General features: G+C 44.2%; 1 protein-coding gene across 2 annotated transcripts; it reads left to right on the top strand.

The window, feature by feature from the left end:
* On the top strand, positions 1 to 15242 carry DXO (decapping exoribonuclease). 2 transcript variants are annotated; one of them, XM_089513814.1, is made up of 7 exons: positions 1 to 74; positions 5632 to 6029; positions 8198 to 8427; positions 10344 to 10563; positions 11658 to 11793; positions 13042 to 13136; positions 14919 to 15242. In XM_089513814.1, exons 2-7 carry the CDS (start codon positions 5638 to 5640, stop codon positions 15058 to 15060), a joined length of 1215 nt encoding a protein of 404 aa, XP_089369940.1. In that variant the 5' UTR covers positions 1 to 74; positions 5632 to 5637; the 3' UTR covers positions 15061 to 15242. The 2 variants fall into 2 exon arrangements, with proteins under 2 accessions (XP_089369940.1, XP_089369950.1); XM_089513824.1 differs by lacking the exon at positions 1 to 74 and adding an exon at positions 3638 to 3830.
* Positions 15243 to 16298: the final 1056 nt, after the last annotated feature.

Here is a 16298-nt window from a genome sequence, read left to right as displayed (position 1 = left end):
GCCGCAACAGGAATCCAGTGGGAAGAGCCGGTGCACTGGGACCTTGCCATCTGAGGCTTCTGCCTCCAACAAAGGTAAAGCCATTTTTCTAATATTGGGACTGATTGGCATGCTTTGCCCCTACATCACCTGAAGTTTTCCTGATGCAAAACATGAAGGCTTCTTAAGAAACTCAGTGCCTTCCACCTACATAGGAGCCTGTGGCTTGACAAAGGAAGGAGACATGCTGGATTCCAAGGAAGCATCTTCTTTGAGTTGCAAATGGACATTAAGGAGTTTATCGCATCGCGTTCCGAGAACATTTTTTGAACCCGATTGGAACGGAACACTTTCAACTTTACCGCACGTTTTTGTCCCCATCGGGTTCCCATCGCGTTCTACATACCCCTCAAAGTGTTCCATATGTGTTCCTCGGAGGGAACGGATGAGAAAGTGATCCAAGCTTGTGGAAACGTTTTTAAAACGGTCCAAGAAATGTCAGAGCGGTAATGTAATCCAGCAACATCGGGGACTGCCTGAAGGAAGAGGCCCCTCCCTCCTCAACTGTCATCTCGGCCTCAGAGGGAGCGATCAGGCAGACCAGCAACATCTTGGACTGCCTGAAGGAAGAGGCCCCTCCCTCCTCAACTGTCATTTCAGCCTCAGAGGGAGCCATCAGGCAGACCAGCAACATCGGGGACTGCCTGAAGGAAGAGGCCCCTCCCTCCTCAACTGTCATCTCGGCCTCAGAGGGAGCCATCAGGCAGACCAGCAACATCAGGGACTGCCTGAAGGAAGAGGCCCCTCCCTCCTCAACTGTCATTTCAGCCTCAGAGGGAGCCATCAGGCAGACCAGCAACATCAGGGACTGCCTGAAGGAAGAGGCCCCTCCCTCCTCAACTGTCATTTCAGCCTCAGAGGGAGCCATCAGGCAGACCAGCAACATCGGGGACTGCCTGAAGGAAGAGGCCCCTCCCTCCTCAACTGTCATCTCGGCCTCAGAGGGAGCCATCAGGCAGACCAGCAACATCAGGGACTGCCTGAAGGAAGAGGCCCCTCCCTCCTCAACTGTCATTTCAGCCTCAGAGGGAGCCATCAGGCAGACCAGCAACATCAGGGACTGCCTGAAGGAAGAGGCCCCTCCCTCCTCAACTGTCATTTCAGCCTCAGAGGGAGCCATCAGGCAGACCCAGCAACATCAAGGTCTGCCTGAAGGAAGAGGCCCCTCCCTCCTCAACTGTCATCTCGGCCTCAGAGGGAGCCAGCAGGCAGACCAGCAACATCTTGGACTGCCTGAAGGATGAGACTTCTCCCTCCTTTAACTGTATTTTTATTGTATTAACGATTTTACTGTACACCGCTATGATCATCGCGGAATAGCGGTCTATAAATAAAACATATTATTATTATTATGTAATCCGTTCTTACTTCCGTTCCCATGTTCTGCCTTGTTGTGATTGGCTGAACGGACTTCCCTCCCTGCATTCTGTTTCCAAAGCTCTAGCCTGGCCCTGGATGGGGCTCCTCGACTGCAGAGTCCTCCAGAGCCTGGCTGGGACTTGAGAGAGGCTGTCTCCCCAGCTCTAGCCCGGCCCTGGATGGGGCTCTACGACTGCAGAGTCCTCCAAAGCCTGGCTGGGACTTGAGAGAGGCTGTCTCCCCAGCTCTAGCCCGGCCCTGGATGGGGCTCTACGACTGCAGAGTCCTCCAAAGCCTGGCTGGGACTTGAGAGAGGCTGTCTCCCCAGCTCTAGCCCGGCCCTGGATGGGGCTCTACGACTGCAGAGTCCTCCAAAGCCTGGCTGGGACTTGAGAGAGGCTGTCTCCCCAGCTCTAGCCTGGCCCTGGATGGGGCTCCTCGACTGCAGAGTCCTCCAAAGCCTGGCTGGGTCTTGAGAGAGGCTGTCTCCCCAGCTCTAACCTGGCCCTGGACAAGGTTTAAAAATGTAGGACCTTCTTTTTAAAATTTCCTGGCCAGGAAATTTTTTATAAAAAAGTCCTACATTTTAAAACATTGTCCTACATTTTTCCTAGTTTGGAGGTCCCCAGGGATGGCAACCCTATGTTTATGTATAACATTTTTATATGTGTGTGTGTGTGTGTGTGTGTGTGTAAAAGTATACATACAATATATATACAATATACATATTTTAAATAGGTAATATATACAATATATATATTATATATAATATAAATATATTACACACAATATATACATATATATGCATATTATATATATATATATATATATATATATTTGTATATATAGATTGCGGACTATATGTTTGTATACATGTGTGTGTGTGTGTCTATATGTATCTTGTATATAAAAAGATTAGGTTGTGTTTGCACAAATATCTCCCTGTAAAAGCCTTTTGTTCTGTGTATGTGGTACTCATGAACAAGAATACACTGTTACAAATACGCATGTGCAAATATTGAAACGTTCTCATACTTATCACGCCTCCTATAAGGACAAATGCGGTAAATTGTGTTCCCGTTACGTTCTCGGAACGCTTTACATTTTCGAATGCGATAATATCCGTTCCCATAATGTTACATCTTGAAACGTTTTCGGAACAGAATAGAAACGTTTCAGGCACTGATGCGATAACCTTCCATATTTCCTTGACTTTGAAAATCTTCCAGTGACTGCGTGGTCAAAGGTGGAAGTGCCAGGCTGCAGACAGCCCTCCCTACAGGGACGTAGCCAAGGGGGGGGGGTTCTTGGAGTCCGGACCCCCCCTTCCGTTAGATAAAATGAATGGTGTGTGCTGCCGTGCTGCTGCACCCAAGCCCCATTATAATGGTGGCACTTAGTCTGGACCCCCCCTTCCCAAAATCCCGGCTACGTCCCTGCTCCCTACCATCTGAACTAAGGCCAGAAACAGCCAAATGCAGGCCGATGGCTAACATCTTCAATTTCTTTCTCCTGTTTGCCTGAGGAAGAAGCCAGTGTGACTTCGAAAGCTCACAACATGTAATTGTGTGCTTTGGTGGGCCCAATAAAGGTATCATTGTTGGGATGATATTGGATCTGGAGACCAGGTTCGAATCCTGGCTCGGCCATGTAAACCCACTGGGTGACCTTGGGCAAGAAGTCACACTCTCTCAGCCTCAGGGGAAAGCCATGGCAAAAAAAACCCCCCTCTGAACAAATCTTGCCTAGAAAACCCCAGGATAGCTCACAACAACAACAACAACAACAAATTTATTAATTATTAATAATTAATTATTCATTATTATCAATATTTATTTATTGATAATTAACAATGACTAATTATTGACATGTATTATTAACAATTATTAAATATTTATAATAATTATTACAAAATATAATAAATTGTTAAAATAAAATTATAATAAAAGTACTATAAAATATAATAATAATAATAATAATGCATAATAAATAATAAATAATTATTACATATTAATAATTATTAATTACTTATTAATTAATTGTGCCCCGCCTCTCCAATGAGATCGAGGCGGCTTACAACACTATTAAACGCATTAAGATACAACAAAATAAGTCTGAGGGCACACAACAGTGGAAGGCTAAAAAGTTTGCCGCCACCCCCATCTAGCGGTCCCTAGCGCGAACTACAACAAAGAACCCTGCTCTGGATAAAGCTGGCAAAAGGGAAGGGAGGCGGCTTCAGACTCTGGAGCGGCGCCTTGTGATGGCGTCATTACTACGCCGCTAAGAAATAGAACCCTGCCGTTGTTTTGGTCAAGATGTCGGGCGCGCCGACGAGGGTTTGAAAGAGGGAGCGCCCGAGAAGCCTGTACCTTAGCTTGGAATCCTTCTGGAGGTGAATGATTGGCTAGCCTGCGATGACGTCAGAGCAGGTCAGTGCAAGGGGTCGGGTAATAAAGCGAAGGAGAGGGTGCTCCCCTATTTCTGCAAGTGGTAGCGCCCATGTTGGGGGTCTCTCAGCCCTCTCGGTGGGCTCTTTGGGAGATACCATTGGGAGGAGAGGGGTCCCGGTGCTAGACTGCAGGGTCTCAGCGTTTTCAGGTAGGAGAAAGGCCAAAGTGGGTTTTTTTAGGGGGAGAGGGGGGTTAGGGTAAAGAAAGGTTAAAACAGGTTTTAAAATATTTAAAATAGTAAAAACATATTAAAAATATTCAAAATGCACTGTATTGTATTGTGCATTGTACTGTATGCAGATATGGGGGTAAAGAAAGGCACAGTGGTTTAAAAATATTTACAATGCTTAGAATAATGCACTGTGTTGTATTGTATATTGTACTGTTTAAAAATATGGGTGTAAAAAATTGCAGTTACATACCTTTAAATTACAATGCCATATGCACAGCTTCATTGCATTTACATGTAGGCACATTGAGGAGGGAGCAAGCTTGTTTTCTGCTGCTCCAGAGACTAGAATGGATGCAAGCTGCAGGAAAAGAGAGTCCACCTAAACATTAGGAGGAACTTCCTGACAGTAAGGGCTGTTCAGCAGTGGAACACACTCCCTCAGAGAGTCTCCTTTAGAAATCTTTAAACAGCGGCTGGATGGCCGTCTGTCAGGGATGCTTTGATTGAGAGTTCCTGCATGGCAGAATGGGGTTGGACTGGATGGCCCTTGGGGGTATTTTCCAGCTCAATGATTCTATAATTCTTTGAACCATGTGATCATAACATCATCAGAACAGATGTCCTTCTGTACAAGCAAATGCCTAAAAGCAGATGTTTTAAGAGGGTCCACACCTCTTGCACCCCCTTAGTGATGCCAATGCTGAACCTGTCGTGGGTTTTTTGAGGTGAGAGAGTGTGACTTGCCCATGGTCACCCAGGGGGCTTCCATGGCCAAGCTGGGATTCAAACCATGGCCTCCAGAGTCACTGTCCAGTGCTCAAACCACTACGCCACATTGGCTCCTTCCTAAACGCACTTCAAAATTAAAGCAGTTTGACACTACACTTTTAATTGCCCTGATTCTATCTCTCCTACAGAATCCTTGTAGTTTTGTGAGGCACCAGAGCTTTCGGACAGACCAGGTTAATTACCCCCCCAACTACATATCCCAGGATTCTATAGGACAGTGTCATGGCAGTTGAAGTGGAGGCCAAATGCTTTAATTCTTCTGGATACCACCCTACATGTTATTCCAAAACCAAACTACAAATCCCAGGGTTTAGATTTAAGAACAAAATCTAACAAGCAGGAATTTTTCCCAACCTTGATAACAAACAACACCCGCTAGCAGTGGCATCACTACAAGTCGGAAATGAAGGAACACCACAACAGCAACAACTTGGGAGTTCTGGGGTGCTTGTGGTGGAGGGTTATTTTTATGTACTTTCCTCTGTTGTTTTAGACCAAAATTGGCCTGGAAATCATGCCAATTAAAATAAAAAGATTGGATAGGTTTAGAGGGAATTAGGGAACTTGGTGAGAGGCTTCAGGGGCCACAGACGTTGGGTGCAGAGGTGGTTGCAGCTTCTGGCCCACACTTTGTTCACCTCTTGCAAAATTCCTGCTTGTCGATAATCCAGTGTGAGGCTGTTGGGAGCTGTAGTCTAAAATATCTGGACTATAGTTGGGGATGGGGAAGGCCAATGTGTTGTCAGATAAAAAGATTTTAGCGGATGTGTTTAGGGAAAGTTGGATTTCACAGTCTCTCTTCTCCCTTGCCTGTCGCAGTCACCCATGAAGCCAGCTCTCAACCCCGAGACTTGCGTCCGAGAAGATGACAGGGAAGTCCCCAAAGACTGCAGCACCAAGCGTCAACGGACTGGCCCAAAAGTTCCCCTTACCTTGCCTGTCACCCCTTCCCGCTACGATGGCCCCTTTCCTTTCTACCGGCGACCAGCCGAAATGGGACACTTTTCCCTCGATGCCCAGCGCTGTTACCACGGGGATGCCCGCCAGCTTCGCTATTATGTCCCCCCTCCTGCTGAGGGCCCTTCCCCTGGATTTGACCTCAGGGATGGCTACCAAGACCGCTATGTGCGGCAAGATGAGAATGTCCGCGAGGGACTGGACCATCTCCTGAAATGGATCGCTCAGAACCGGAAGTTGTTACCGACTGAGGACAAGGGGTAAGGACATGACACCTTGATTGGTCGCTTGCAAGTCTATAGTCAGAGCAATGAAGGATTACAATGTGAGGAATTCCAAAATTCATCCTTTTTGGGCACAGGGGACTTGTTTTAGCCCTTTTGTCATCGAGGTCCAAAATACACTGCAGCAATAATCCAGTGTGAGGCTGCTTTTACTGCCCTGGTTCAGTGCGAGGGAATCCTAGGAATTGTAGTTTATTGTGGCGCCAGAGTGCTCTGATAGAGAAGGCTAAATGTCTCACAGAACTACCCTTCCCAGAATTCCTTAGCATTGGGCCAGGGCAGTTAAAGTGGTCTCAAACTGCATTATTTCTGCTGGTTGACTTTTTTGGCACTTTTTCGTGCAATATCTCATTAGAGGCATAGTGGTATTTCAAGCTACTTGTGGTATTTCAAGAGTGGTCTTCCTTCTTTAGGTGTGTACAAAAGCTTTATTTATTCCTGTTAATAAAGTCACCCCTCCGTATCCATGGATTCTTTCCCCACGGATCCAAGCATCCATGGCTTGAAAATATTAAAAAATAGATATAAATTCCAAAAAGCAAACCTTGATTTTGCCATTTTATATAGGAACGCCATTTTACTACACCACTGTGTTCAATGGGACTCAGGCAGGCTTGTATAGGGAGATACAACCTTTTGTATAGACCTACGCTGAACAGGGCAGTATAAAGGCTTTATGAGGGCTTGTACAGACCCAAGCTGAATAGGTCAGTATAAAGGCCTATCTTAATGTTTCCGTAACAGGGAGTATGCCTCCCCATGCCATAAGAAACTACTTGATCTCAGGTTTGATATTACATCTATCTCAAAATGTTGAAATCTTACTTTATTGGATGACAACTCCTAGATCCCCTTCCGTCATTAAGGGGACTACTCATGCTGGCTGAGGGATTTGCCATACGGTTGTCCCCCAATGTACCACTCCCAAACACTGATATCTAACATAGGCCTGTTACAGACTGCCAAAATAAAGCTGCTTTGGGTCTCTTTGGAGGTATGCTATTTAAATGATGCATGGGTCCTAAGAGTCCGGAGGTCGCGCCAAAGCCACACTCCAGTCCTAAGCACTGGAGTGCAGCTTTGGTGCAGCTTCTGGATTTTTAGGATGCATGCATCATTTAAACAGCATACCTCCAAAGAGACGCAAAGCAGCTTTATTTTGGCAGTCTGTAACAGGCCATAATGTACGATGGAGCCTTATCCTATGTGGGGTATCCGTTCCAGACCCCCCCGCGTGTGCCGAAAAATGCATATGCTCGAGCCCTATCCAATCTAATGGGGCTTGGATTCAGCAGCGTGCATGCACCATTCTTTATATGGTGTGGGTGCACTGTATTTTATCCTGGCTAGCTGTGTCTGCCCCACGGTAACTGTTGGAAGGAGCTATTTTCCTTCACTTGGTGTGGAAGGCTGCATCTGCGCTGTAGATATAATGAAGTTTGACACCACTTTAACTGCCATGGCTCACTGCTATGGAATTCTGGAATTTGTAGTTTTGTGAGCGAGTTAGCTGTCTCTGTCAAAGAGCTTTGGTGCTACAACAAACTACAAATCCCAGGATTCTGATGATGGCAATGGCAAACCCTCTCTGATTTGGGTTTGTCATTGCCAAGAAAACCCCGTGATAGGTTTGCCTTAGGGTTGCCATAAGTAAAAAATGACTCGAAGGCACAAAACAACAGATGATTTTTGTGTGTAATGGTAGTCTTAATCCTATCTATATATGTGTGTGTTTTAACCTATGATTAACCTATGAATTAAATTATTTTGTGTTTTTAGTTATATGTTGTTTTTAATCTGTATTGTACTTCATCTTGAGACTTGTGGGGAGGCAGGTAGAATAATAACAGTAGTAATAATAATAATAATAGTAATTCAGCAGTTATTATCAGATAATCTCTAGTTAAATGTAGGCTGGGGTTAAGATGGATACTTCCCAACCCAGACCCCTCTGAATAATAATAATAATAATAATAATAATTATTATTATTATTATTATTATTCAGAGGGGTGTGGGATGGGAGGGATCCATTTTAACTCCCCTGCCCCATTTAACTAGAGATCATCTCCTGTTTCTGCATACAAAAACATCTCTCCCAGGCCTTGTTTTATTTTCAACCACTCTGTCTTTCTCCCCACTGCAGGCGGCCACTGAATGCAGACTTTGTGACGTGGCGGGGGCACCTCACAAAAGTGTTGACAACACCCTATGAAACTCAGGAGGGGTGGCTGCTAGCTGTCAGTCTCTTCCGTGGGACCCTATATATCAGTGAGGTGGAGACAGAGGCTGCCCGGAGGCAGCGGGAAGAGCGCTCAGAACTGCTGAAGGAGTTCATGTACATGGGGTACAAATTTGAGCAGTACATGTGTGCTGGTAAGCTGCCTACAGGCTGTCCTGGCTTCTAGCCCTGTTCTCAGCCCTTCTGGTCAGTCATGGTGAGGTACAGCTGGGGTGGACAACACATGACCCTTTGTATGTTGGACGCTTGCTACCGTCATCTTGTCACTATTGGCTGTGCTAGCTGAGAGTAATGGGAATTACAGTCCAACGATGTCTGGAAGGCTACACATTTCCCCCAGTTGCTTTGTGAGGGAATTATTATTATTTATTTTATTTATATGCTATGTTTCTCCTAAATTGGATCCAAAGTGGCTGACAAAAGACACATAAAAAACAGTTCATCTTTAAAAACAGAATTAAAAACATCATCTCAAACAAGTTAAAATATAAAATCATTAAAAACATAACTAAGCTAATAGTAACAAAGCACTAAAGTTAGACTCTTCCAAGCCATTGTATTCTCAATCACCATGAATGGAGGTGAAAGCTCGATAGTGAGAAAAGCAGATAAAAGGGAAAGCCACTCATTTGAGATGTGATGCTGGAAAAGAGTGCTGAGGATACCATGGACAGCCCAGATCAAGCCAGAACTCTCCCTAGAAGCCAATGACTAAATTGAGGCTGTCATACTTCGGCCACACCATGAGAAGGCACAAATCATTGGAAAAGACAATAATGCTAGGAAAGGTAGAGGACAGAATCATAGAGTTGGAAAGGCTATCCAGAAAAAAGAGAGGAAGGCTAGATGAAGGGAGTTCCAAAGACTGGGAGCAGTCACTGAGAAGAGAAGCAACAATGCAGTGCTGTGACAGCTGCCTAGATTCCACCACCACCTTGCTCTAGTCTTAAAAGAACAGGGAATATGGCTTTATGCAGCACTGAGGCAACTTCTTTCACATTTCTGGTCTTAGCCCTCTGGATAGCATTGGATTGCAAGCACTCAACAACCTTCAATACCAGCTATGCCCAGGATGGCCTGGTGAAAGTTCCAGTCCAACAACATTTGGAAGGATACCTGGAGCAAAAGTATGGTTTTGTCTGGAGTGCCACACTAAAAGACACTGGACTCACAAAGGCCTCTGCTACCAGACGTATCCAGGTCCATGTCAGAATCCATATGCATGGTTCCGTCATGTTGGCATAATGATATTAGGGGAAGAAGATATCTGGGCATAGTGATATGGTGATTTAACGCTGTATAGTATGTTGGCTGTTGAGAGGAGGATTTCAATTATGTTAAATCCAAGCTTGGGAAACAAACGGGAGGGGCAGATAGCCAGCAGCGGAAAGGAGTTGTAGTTTTATGACTCCAGTCTTCCTGCCGTTGATCTGAGCTGTGAAACAGGGATGATCTCCTTCCTGATGGCAGGGGAAATAATAACACAGGAGGCGGAAGGAAGTATGAAGTGTCCTTTGATCTGGATCAAAGGGGAGCGATTGGGGTTGGAAAGGGGGGCTGGAGAATGTGAATATATTTGGGATGGTCCAAACGGGGACCTTTTCGGTTCTCACACTAAACCTGGGACAGGGAACTTTTTGTCTTGATATCCAGAATAAATCTTTAGTTTCTACTACTCTATGATGCTGTCTTAGTTATTGGGAACTGGGTCCACTGATCCTGACAGTCCATCTAGTAACCAGAATCATTCTTCCCATAGTGGCCGGGAGAAAGCTGAGAGTCAGGCATAAAGTAGTGGAAAGATGTTTAACCCCACTTTGGGTGGGGGGGACCCAAAAAAGCTGTCCTGAAGAACTAATAGCATGGGTGGTTGTGGTGATAGCAGTAGTTGTTGTTGTGGCCTCCTCTGTTTCAATATGGGCTGTGGGTTCCTTGGATCACATATTGTGAGAAAGTAATAGTAAGTAAGAAAGAAAGAAGATAGAGAATTTACTAAAATCTCTTCTCCAATATTACTGTCTAGCTGACTAAATTTCTCCTTCTGCTCCAGATACTCCAGATGGGACCCCCGATCCAACTGGGGTGGTGAACACAAATGAGGCTTACTGTACAGTGATTCGAACCCGCTTGGGAACCCACTCACTTCTCTTCTCTGGGGAGGTGGATTGCACAGACCCACGGAGCCCATGGCCAGACCCACCAAGCTGCTATGTGGAGCTGAAGACAAGCAAAGTCATGCACAGTCCTGGCCAGAGGAAGAGTTTCTATAGGTGAGGCAAAAAGCAGCAATGGTCTGGATCAAGTTCATTAGGCTGAAGAAAGTACAGTAGTGGCAAGAAGAGCCATTTCCACCCACATTTTAGAATTATATTTAAAGAGCAGTTTGTAGTGGTTTGAGTTGCTTTTTAGTTATTTATCCTTTTGGGGGCAACGTTGTTGGATTTTGGAATATTTGCATATACATAATGCGATATCTTAGAGATGGGGCCCAAGCCCAAACAAAATTTATTTATGTTTCATATACACCTTATATGCATAGCCTGAAGATAATTTGATACACAATATTTTAAATAATTTTGTGTACAAAACAAAGTTTGTGTACACTGAGCCATCAGAAAGCAAAGGTCTCAGATTCTTATCTGTGAACATTTTTGGAGTATTTTGGATTTCAAGATTCCAGATAAGAGAGACTAAACCTGTATTTGTTTGTGGGGAGAGACAAAATGCTGGGCTAGGAAAGGCTTTCAGTCTAACCCAACAGGATTATTGGCACCTTGAATACGGTCTTTTGAATCTAATTTATATTCAAGTTAAAAGAAAAGAGATTCCACCTAAACGCTTTGAGAGTAAGAGCTATTTGACAAATGAAATAGACTTGTCTGGGATATTTTCAGACATCTCTCAAGGCTGCATTGCACTGCCTAATTAATCCAGTTTGACATCACTTTAACTGCTATGGCTCAATGCAATGGAATACTGGGAACTGTAGTTTTGTGAGATATTTAGCCGCCTCTGTTAGGGAGCTCTAATGCCACATCAGACTACAGTTCCCAGAATTCCTTGGCATTGAGCCATGACAATTGAATTGGTGTCAAACTGGATTGTTTCTGCAGTGTGAATGTAGCCTTAGAACGGCTTTACTATGTATTCCTGCATGATAGGGTGGCTGGATGAGATGAGCCTTGCAGTCCCTTCCAACTCCTTAAGTTTCTGTGATTCTACAAATGCTCATGCATTGAGCAGCACTACTGAAGATGGGGGCTGGGTCAGGGGGCTTGCAAATTCTGTAAGACATGCAGTCAACATTACTTGGGGAGGGGAGTGACCAGTTTCCATCACCCATGGTTTTTTTCCCTATTTTCAGGCACAAGATGATCAAGTGGTGGGCTCAGTCGTTTCTGCCTGGAGTGTCTCGAATTGTGGCTGGATACCGAAGCCCAGATGGTTCCATCGTGGGGCTGGAGACTTTTGAGACCATGAAGATATTTCAGCTTATTAGGGTGAGTCTGACTTCTCCCCCCAAAAGACCAGTTGTGAGATGATCTTGGTAGAAAGGTTCAGTCAGCACCTCCACAGAAAGAGGTTCAGTGAGTATCAAATCCATTATTTGATTATTTTGTCCCATTATTTTGAAGGGAAAGCGTGGTATAGTTGGTCTTCCATATACATGAACCATCCAAAATATCCCCCCCCCCCAAAAAAAAAAAAATCCCCAAAAGCAAACCTTGATTTTGCCATTTTTTAAATAAGGAACACCATATTCTTATGCCATACTGCTCTTACTATCAAGAAGTTCTCCCTAATGTTGAGGTGGAATCTCTTTTCTTGTAGCTTGAATCCATTGCTCTGTGTCCTAGTCTCTGGAGCAGCAGAGAACAAGCTTGCTCTAACCTCAATATGACATCCCTTCAAATATGTAAATGGGACTATCATATTATCTCTTCACCTTCTCTTCTCCAGGCTGAACATACCCAGCTCCCTAAGTCTCTCCTCATAGGGCATGGTTTCGAGACCTTCCACCATTTCAGTTGCCCCCTGGATATGCTTCAAATTGTCAATATCCCTCTTGAATTATGGTGCTTGTTCTTTAACATCTTTTTAATATTTCAAACCTCTAAATACTTTAAAATCCTTAATTACACCTTAGCTGTTTTTTCTTGTTTCTCTGTATTATTTATGGCAGTGATTCTAAAACGCTGGGATGGGACTTTTGGGAGCATGAGACTTGGAAGCCCTGATCTCTCCTCCTCCTTCCCTTCCCAAACTTTTTTACGTGTAAAATTTATACATTGAGTTAAGTATTGAATTTATTTACATAAAATTGTTCAAATTTGAATGATGCTATTTCCTTATAAAATGTTAAAATACGAATATACATGAATTATGTGAATGAAATTACGCACACTCAAGAAACAAAATATTTCTATTCATATACTATGGCAAATGGGGTGCACGGCATCCATACGTAGATGTAAAAGGGATCCCAAGGGTAACAAGTCTGAGTACCAATGATTTATGATATTACAGAATTGCCTTTACAGCTGAAAATGGCCTAAGGGCACTGCTGGTTATTTACATGCAAGTAAATAAAACCCAGAAAAGAAACCTTGGTTACAAAATTGTTTAACCCAAGTTGCCAGTGCATCAGAGGATGGATTTAGCTAACTTGGAGCTGTTGGGAAAAATACAGAATACTTCTGGCATTACTTCTAAGTAATCCACACTTACCTCTTTCTCCTCCCTGACAGGAAGACCCAGGCTGCTGGAAGCCAGCGGTGTGCATGAATTTCTGTGCAGCATTTCTAGCTTTTGTGAAGAAAGTGGTGACAGAAGACAATTCAAAGTGAGTAGTTGTAACTTCTTTCCTTATTCGGTATTGGGAACATTTTCCAGCATTATCTGGACTGTTGTTGATGGTCTTGCTTTGTCAATGCATTAGCCTTTTATATTATAATACAGGAGATATGGAAAATGTATAGTGTAAGCCAATCTTCCTTTACTTAAGGCATGTAAAACCATGTCTGAGTTTGTCAGGGATGGACACAGTTGGTACACTAGCTGAAGGTGTGTAAAGATAGACTTGGCTGCAGCACCAGATCAATGTCTCTCTGTGTGTGCACATGTATGCATGCATGGCATAGCCAAAGTTGTTGGTTTATCTGGTCCAAAAGTTAGAACCATAGAGCTAGAATGGACTGAAAGGGCCATCTTGTTCAAATCATGCCCCTCCAATGCATCTAAAGCACACCTGAGAAGTGGCCATCCAATCATTTACAAACCTCCAAAGAGGAAGAGCCCATCCCCTTTTGAAGCCATCCATTCTACTGTCAAACAACTGTTACAGTAAATAGGTTCTTCCTAATGTTTAAGTGGAGACTCATTTCCTTATAATTTTCCTATAATTTCTGTTTAATATAATAGCTGCCATTCCTCATAGGGCTCGATTTCCTGAACTTCGGCCATCTTGGTCATTCTCCTTTGGACACAATCCAGGTTGTCAATATCTGTTTTGAACTGTGGTGTCTACAGGAGGCATGACCCAAAGCAGAACAGAGTGGGACTATGACTTTCCTTGATTTGAACACTATTCCTGTTAATGCAGCCTAGAATTGCATTGGCTTTTTTGGACACATGTTCACCTTGTTGACTCCATGCATCTGAGGAAGCAGACCAAGTCTACAAAAGATTATGCTGCAACAACTTTTGCACAGTTAGTTTCGAAGGTGCTACAGGATTGCTTTGCATACTGATATTCCAGACTAACACGGCTGTGTCTCTGAATTCTGTTTACTGTTAACTCATGCTTAACTCAGCTCATTTGCCTCACTGATGTCTTTCTCTTAGTCTTTTTAGATAACACACCAAGTTTGGTGAGTCTTGTGATCAAGCATATGGGCTTGAATAGATTGAGACACAAACACTTCAAATTCCGACACACTTTTTTGTATTGGGGGAGGCCATTGGGTGCTCTGATTGTGACATATGGGAGACATAGTTGGAAACGTTTGGAGGGAACCAGGTTGGGAAAGATAACTCATTCCTATGATAGTAGAATTTAAATTGGGCTTTGGAATATTTCTCCCTTCCCATAGTTTGGTCTATAATTGGCACTTGTGATTCAAATTAGCTATTTTTTTTGAGGAATCAGGTGCTCTTCATGATGTGTTCCTTTAGGGTGCAATGTGGCATAGGAGCTAGAGTGTTGGACTGGGATTTCAGAGATCCAGGTTCTTGTCCCTGGTGAACCATGAAACTCGATGGGCAGCTTTCAGTCAGTCTCTACTTTTTAGTTTGACTTATTTCAGAGGGTTGTTGTGAAGAGCAGGTGGGTGGTGGCTATGAGAAGAGCCCTGGATGCCTCCTTTTCTCTTAAATGTAACAATTAAGTTGCCCCTCCAAGTCTGTAGACTTGAAATCCACGGACTTGAAAATCCGCGGAGGGGTGACCGCCATTAAATTTAATGGGGCGTGCACCCCCCCCCGCATGCACATGCTACATTCAAGCCTATGGGGCTTCAATATGCATGAGATCTGGGTTGATTACAACCCTGGGTTCACTACAACTGGTTTTCACTGCTTTTGTAGTATCGCACATGTGATTTGCTTTCTTTCCCTGTCTTCACAGGTTGGTCCACCTCTTCGCTTGGGAGCCTGGCCATCCGGTTTCCTGCACTGTGCATCGTGACTCCGATCACACTTTCCTGCCCGATTGGTACGTGGAGGCTCTGAGCACTGAGAAGCCCCCAACACCACGGATCCCAGACTGAACTGAGCCAGGGGGTGCGGGGGACAAGCTGGTTTTGTACCTAGATGTTGGCAGGCTACAGCAGGTGGTGAGGGAGGTGACACAGGAAGAGGCTGGTAGCTGGTGTTTGAAAGAGTGGGAGAGATGTACAGGCCCCTTGGCTGCCATGAGAGAGGAAGGAAGTAATAAACTATACTGTAAATATATTGTTTCCTAGCCGTACTTATGGGAGGTAGTTCCTTCTTTTTTTCATTAATGGCTTGCACGGGGGAGAAAATGGACCCAACTATGGAGGGGACAGTGGGTCCAGCAGGGAACTTTTCATAATTGGATGCAATACACCATGAGCAGAACTTGGAAAGGCTACTTCTTTTGACTATAACCCCAAGAATCCCCCAACCAGAAGTCCAGTTGGCTTCAATAGTTGCAGGTGAGGAGTCGTATTTTCTGTCATTTCAGGTAGCAAAATATCTTGGGAGGTAGCCCTGCCCAGTGATTGTAGGCCACAGTGGGCAACTTAAAGGGGTTCTGGAAACTAATCCTGCCTCCACTCCCCAGGACCCACTGTATATGACACAAAGTAATTGAAATGAAAAAGAACAAAAACCACTTCGGGTTTCTCAGCAACAACCACCTTGGGACACCTTATGTAAAGAAGAACTGCAGTTTTTGGAAGCTTCCAAGCGATGTGGTTTTCTTTTTTTTCTCCAATGGGGAAAAAAAAATCTAAGGGTGGTGAGTGGTTCTGTAGTTTTTATATTATCTACTTTTGTTTTAGGCAGCACAGCTCCCTCCCTGAGTCGAGAATCATGATTTGAATTTTGGGGAAGGAAGCCATGACTACTTACAGCCAGAAATGCCAAAGCTTAAGGAGGAGGAAGACCAAACCCAAAATTGGGGAGTGAGATTTGCAAGAAATAGCTCAGTGGTAGAGCAACTCCTGCCATCTCCTGGTAGACTAGGGCAGACTTCTGCCTGACAACCTGTATAACAGGCATATATTGTTGCACTGCAACTCCAATCAGTCCTAGCCAACCACCACAGCTAGTGGTAGAATTCAAAGCTATACCCGATTTAGTCTGTAGAATCGGTATGTAGAGAGATTTTGTAGCACCTTTGAAACTAACTGAAAGAAGTTGGCAGTATGAGCTTTCGTAGACTTGTCTACTTCCTCAGATGCATTTGGTCTCTACATACTACAGCTAGTGGTAAGGGATCTTGGGAGCTACAGTCCACAGTCCAGAGCACTAAGGTGAGCAA

The sequence above is a fragment of the Sceloporus occidentalis genome, unplaced genomic scaffold (genome assembly GCF_023333645.1).
Source record: "Sceloporus occidentalis isolate IW3139 unplaced genomic scaffold, rSceOcc1.0.p SCAF_1, whole genome shotgun sequence".
Lineage (NCBI taxonomy): Eukaryota > Metazoa > Chordata > Lepidosauria > Squamata > Phrynosomatidae > Sceloporus > Sceloporus occidentalis.
Note: the sequence above shows the minus strand (reverse complement) of the source record. Positions and strands in the feature narration are given on the sequence as shown.

Excerpts from the sequence above, each read along its gene's own strand:
- DXO (XM_089513824.1), top strand. Across the intron at positions 8,428-10,343 it reads TGAGCAGTACATGTGTGCTG|ATACTCCAGATGGGACCCCC; the intron begins GTAAGCTGCCTA and ends CTTCTGCTCCAG. Across the intron at positions 13,137-14,918 it reads GTGACAGAAGACAATTCAAA|GTTGGTCCACCTCTTCGCTT; the intron begins GTGAGTAGTTGT and ends CTGTCTTCACAG.